The 5895-nt window shown below is 50.0% G+C and overlaps 1 protein-coding gene across 4 annotated transcripts in view; it reads left to right on the plus strand.

Moving 5' to 3' along the window:
- The window catches only part of POLR3H (RNA polymerase III subunit H), a 23902-nt gene that overhangs the window by 10648 nt on the left and 7359 nt on the right, over nt 1-5895 (plus strand). For all 4 annotated transcript variants that reach the window (XM_037731988.1, XM_017510343.2, XM_017510342.2 and 1 more), the window contains exon 3: nt 2245-2341. In XM_037731988.1, the coding sequence (XP_037587916.1) occupies nt 2245-2341 (97 nt within the window). The remainder of the gene's footprint in view (nt 1-2244; nt 2342-5895) is intronic.

Below are 5895 nucleotides of genomic sequence, written 5' to 3' on the forward strand. Positions count from 1 at the left end.
GTAGAGACGGGGTTTCACCATGTTGACCAGGATGGTCTCGATCTCTTGACCTCGTGATCCACCCGCCTCGGCCTCCCAAAGTGCTGGGATTACAGGCGTGAGCCACCGCACCCGGCCTAAAATTTCTTAACATGCATTTCAATGGTGTTACTTTCAACACCTTTCCTCCCATCTCCTCCTTTTGTGACTCCTTCACTTTGGACTGGTTAAGCTGTCCCCCATCAGAGTAGGAGTGGGTATTTCAGGCGCTGCTTGGCATTGGAGAGTTCCAGTACCTAGATTGTGGGGCACCTCCTTAAGCCGTGTGCAAAATCACCCCTGGCTTTGGCTGGCCCCACACTTCACTCAAAGCGTACAGTCCATGCCAAGGGACTTGTGGCTCACATATGTAGCACTCCCTGCATCAGCTCCTCCCAGAGGCGTCTCTTTCACCCACTTTCACACACCTCCCCCCTTTCCATATATCTTGTGCTTTCCCTTTAAAAACCAGCTTCACTTGCCTGTAGGAATGTGAGTTTCATCCAAATCAGCAATTCACTCTTGCCTCCCCCAGTCTTTCTGGGCAGGATTAATAGTCACTTCCCAGGACTTGATCAGACTCTGCTTTCCACCCTCTTGGGCAGGCTCTTATCTTTTCTCCAAATGCCTTACCATAATTCCTGAAGTATATTGGTCTTGGAGATCATTCTGTAACCCCTTAGGTTTAGTTGTGCTGTCATGGAGGGGCACTGGGTCGTGGGAGAGCTGCTTCCTTGGGCACAAGTTGACCCGATGGCACACCTGAGGTCATGAGTTTCCCCTGGATTGGGGCCCCATACCCTCAGGCATATGGTCTCTGCTCCTGGCTGGCTCACCAAATTATGTTGCATATGTCAGGAGACCAGAGAGACCAATGGGTGAAACAGGAGGATTTTATTTAGGTGTACCAGCTCAGTGGATTCACAGCCAATGGATACAGAAAATGGGATTTTTTTTTTTTTTTTTTTTTTAAAACAGGGTTTCTCCATGTTGGTCAGGCTGGTCTTGAACTCCCGACCTCAGGTGATCCGCCTGCCTCAGCCTCCCAGAGTGCTGGGATTACTGAAAATGGGATACTTTTTGTTCATTCAGGATGAGGTAGCAGCTAACAGATTTACAGAAGCCAGAACAAAGAACAGTTAATTTCTTTGTTACATGTCTTGTGATGTATGTTACATTTGAAAAACAGCATTTTGAGAAACGCATTGGACATTCTTTCGGTGTTTTCTTGTCCTGTGACCTTGCAGCCGGTCAGCAAGAAGAATAGTCTTGAGATGCCTGGGAACTTTGCTGAGAATGTGGGGAGAATAGATAAGGTAGGTTTTATAGGGAGTTAGTTAATTTTAAGCAGAGCTGGGAGTTAGGTTTTATGTTGAACACAACACAGTAAACTTTATTATGCAGCAGTTACAGACTATTTTTATTATTTAATTTCCCTCTTCAGTCTCAGTTAGGTCTGGCCACAACTCTGTACTCTCTGAGCTTGCTAATTTTTGGACAGTTCCTGCAAGGGTTCTAAGTGGGGGTGATGACATGGGTGGCAGGTAAGCAGACACTGAGTAGCTAGTCTTTGGATCACCATGGTGTGGGGATGGGCTGTGGGATTTTTGCCCATTCTCAGGGCCTAGGTCATGTGTCCCTCTGCCAGCTGCAGTCCCTGTGGCTGTGGCTGTGTGTCTGAGATGTTGTGAGCACAGTGGGGTTTAGCTGTGGTTCTGGTGCTCACAAAACTGAGTTCTGGCATTGGCTTTGGGATGTTGGAGAGTGCACGTTTAGCCAGCATTCCTGTCACTGGTCCTCACTAGTAATAGCAAAGACCCTTGATGATGGTTTCCAGCACGTGAGCCAGGCAGTAGGCTAGGGGCTTCACATCTGTTATCTCTCTTTATTTTATAACCCTGCAGCCTGATATTTCACATTTGCAAATGGGGAGACTGAGGCTCAGAGTGGTGAAGTGACCCCCCTTGGCAGTCACACAGTGGATGGTGGAGCTGGCCTTGGAACCTGGACCTGTTTTGTCACCGAGGCCCTGCTCCTTCCAGAGCTCTGCATCCTTCTGAGGTTTCTTATCCTGGTTCTCTCCACAGACTCATTTTCATCTAAAAAAAAAAAGAGATAATCATAGCTTGCTTGTGGTTGCAAGGGGCTCAGACTGCCTGGGAGCTGAGCCTGTGGTCACTCTGTCTGTGTGTACATGTGTGTCTGTGTATGTTTGTATGCATGCAGGTCGTGTACAACGTGGGACTCTGCATTTGTCTGTTTGATATTACCAAACTGGAGGATGCCTATGTATTCCCTGGGGATGGCGCATCTCACACCAAAGGTGGGTATTTTATGTCCCTGGGGCATTGGGTTTCCTGGGGTTCAGTGTTCTGTAGCAAAAGGTCAAGACAAAGCCAGGTGCAGTGGTGCGTGCCTATAGTCCCACCTACTTGGGAGGCTGAGGGCAGGAGGATCTTTTAAGCTGCAGAGTTCAAGGCCAGCCTGGGCAACATAGCAAGACTCTGTCTTTAAATAAATAAATAAAATATTTTAAAATTTTAAGATGTTAAAGCTAAAGAGATGGCTAGAGGGTGGTGGTGTAGGAGTCCTGGAGGTTGGGAGACCTGGGGCCTCATTCTGAATTGGCCAGGAAGTGACCCGTTGACAGAGGCAGACTTCTCTGGGTCTCTGTTTCCTCATTTGTGAGGCCTGCGATGTGGACTAGGTGATTCTCAAGCCTCTTCAGCTCTGAGAACGTAGTTCTGTGTCTGTGCCCTTTTGGTCTCATTGCTACTGGGCCCTGCCCCTATCCAGTCCTTGGCTGCCCACTGCCTGTGGAGAGCAGATGGAAGGGGATTAGCAGGCTGGCTGGGGGTGGGGGCTTTGATAGTGCGACACAGTAGGTAAGAGTGTGGCCCTGGGATTCAAAGCTGAACTCTGCCTCTTACTAGCTGTGTGTTCTGGGAGAATATGTCACCGATCTGTGCCTCTGCTTCCTTATCTGTCAACTGCAGTTCAGGATAAATTTTATTTTACTTTATTTTTGAGATGGAGTCTTGCTCTGTCACCCAGGCTAGCGTGCAGTGGCACGATCTCAGTTCATTGCAACCTCCGCCTCCCACGTTCAAGTGATTGTCTTGCCTCAGCCTCCTGAGTAGCTGGAACTACAGGTACGTGCCACCATGTCCAGCTAATTTTTTGTATTTTTAGTAGAGATGGGGTTTTACCATGTTAGCCAGGATGGTCTCTATCTCCTGACCTCTTGATATGCCTGCCTCAGCCTCCCAAAGTGCTGGGATTACAGGCATGAGCCACCATGCTCGGCCCCAGGATGGATTTTATATTCCAGCACCATTGTGAGGATTAAGGAGTTAATATGTGAAAGCTCTTAGGACAGAGGCTTGGCACCCAGCGAGCCCCTAGTGGCTTATCAAGTTGGATTGTTTTTCCCTGTTCCGTGGGTCAGTTGGGTGGTTTTCCTTTGGGCTGGCTGGGCTGGGGCTGGGTGATCAAGGATGGTCTCACATTCTGATGGTTGGCAGACCAGGGACCTGGGCTGGGCCAGCCCATCTCTGCTCCACATGGTCTCATCTTTCAGTAGGCCAGGCTGGGCTTGGTGGTTTTAAGGTTCCAAAGCTCAGCAGATAAGTACTTCTCAAGCCTCTGCTTCAATCCAGTTGGCCAGGGTGAGGGGATGAAGAAATAGACTCCACCTCTGGATGGGAGATGGTGCAGTCACATTGCAAAGGGGTGTGCATCCAGGGACAGGAAGGTGATCAGATCCTGGAGGGAGGGAGGAGTAGAGAGAGGACCACCTTGAGAGGAGTGGGGACCACCAGTCAAGAGAGGTGGTGAGCCCCAGGCATTCTCTCAGGAAGGGAGAGGGGCATTTATCATTCTTGTGCCTGGATCAAGCCAATGCAGGAGATGGTGAGAGGCCCATTGAGACGGTTCAGGCTATCAGTGCGTAGGTGCCCAGCCTGCCACCCCCTGGGCACTCAGAAGCGCAATTCTCGGGCCAGGCAGGCGGATCACCTGAGGTCAGGAGTTCGAAACCAGCCTGACCAACATGGAGAAACCTCATCTCTACTAAAAATACAAAATTAGGTTTGGGCGCGGTGGCTCAACGCCTGTAATCCCAGCTACTCGGGAGGCTGAGGCAAGAGAATCAGTTGAACCCAGGAGGCGGAGGCTGCAGTGAGCCGAAATCACACCATTGCATTCTAGCCTGGACAACAAGAGTGAAACTCCGTCTAAAAAAGCAGCAGCAGTGCAGTTCTCAGTCTGCCCCAGGCCTGCTGGGTCATAATCTTGGGGGATGGGCCCAAAGACTGTTTTAACGAGGTGCCAGGTGATTGTCACACAAGCCCGTGCTGGAGAGGCCTTACTATAGTCCATACTGGTCAGCCTCTCAGCACAGACATGTCAGAACATTCCAGAATATGCTGTGAGACTGCCTGGTGTCTGTGTCCAGCCTTGAAGGAATTAATTATTTCACATGGATGTTACCATACTGCACAGAGAAGCTGAAGAAACAGGCTGTCTTTGTAGGAAGTAGGAGCATTTTCACTAGCCGAGAAATAAGGCCGCGGTGTGAAAACAACCACGAGGGCCTCTGTTTAGAGAAGGATGCCGAGATGAGCCCAGTCTCTGCATTTGGACAGGAGCCTTGGTTGTCCAGGAGACAAGTGGTAATATGTACCAGAACTACCAGAAAAATTTGGAGAAGAAAGTTGGGGCCAGGCACGGTGGCTCACACTTGTAATCCCAGCACTTTGGGAGGCCAAGGTGGGTGGATCACCTGAGGTCAGGAGTTCGAGACCAGCCTGGCCAGCATGGCAAAACCTGGTCTCTACTAAAAGTACAAAAAAAAGTTAGCCAGATGTGGTGGTGCAAGCCTGTAGTCTCAGCTATTTGGGAAGTGGAAGTGGAGGTGGAGGTAGAGGTGGAGGCAGGAGAACCTCTTGAACCCCGGAAGCTGAGATCACACCACTGCACTCGAGTTTGGGTGACAGAGACTCTGTCTCAAAAAAAAAAAAAAAAGACAAAAAGTCGGAGGAAATTCTGCCCATACAGTTGGAAGATTTCTACTGCTTGCTATTATTAGCCCCCACCCTTATCTGTCCTGGGTCTCTGTTTTCTTGGAAACCAGGTGGGAGGCATGGAGTGATCACAAGGACCTAGAATTGAATTAATTCTGGCTCTGACCTCTTGGATGGGGACCTTGGCAGGTACCTTCGTCTCTCTCAGAGAAGAGGTTTCCTCCTCTGTATAGTGGGGTTAGCCTTGCAGTTACAAAACTCCTGTTGAGCACCATGCAGGGTGAGTTGTGATTTTGTGGTGGGAGCTAGTTGCCATGCTTCGAGGCTGACGCCTGACCCCAGGCCCTGTTCCTGCTGCTCCCATTTCTGCAACCCACAACCTCACTCAGGGCTGTCACCAAGCCAGTGCTGAAGGGCTCACACCTGGGCATGCTGTGCCTTCACCTTTGCTCTGAGGAGTATTTATTTGCTTGGGCCGTGGGAGCAGTGGCTTTACCTCTCTGAGACTCAGTTTCCCCATCTGTGCACACAGTAACAGCAATAGAGCCTTCCCCCCTCATTAAATACCTGTGAGCAGTCAGTGAGCAAGCCTGAGTGAAGCTTTGGTCTAGTGCCCCTGCGTGGAGGGAGTGTCACAGATGATGGCCTTTGAGACATGGGACTCTGACCCCCACTGGCCAAGTTTATCCCTCATCATTAGGTGCCACCCCTTGTTCTTGCACCCTCGAAGCCTGGGACCTGCTGCACCCTGCTCCTACCTGCCCCATTCTGATTGGGGGCCCTGCTCTCACCTCCAGAGCAGCCCTCCTTTGTGGTTACCTGTTTTTTCTTTTTCTTTTCTTTTTTTTTTTTT

Source organism: Cebus imitator, unplaced genomic scaffold, assembly GCF_001604975.1.
Source record: "Cebus imitator isolate Cc_AM_T3 unplaced genomic scaffold, Cebus_imitator-1.0 Scaffold435, whole genome shotgun sequence".
Taxonomy (NCBI): domain Eukaryota; kingdom Metazoa; phylum Chordata; class Mammalia; order Primates; family Cebidae; genus Cebus; species Cebus imitator.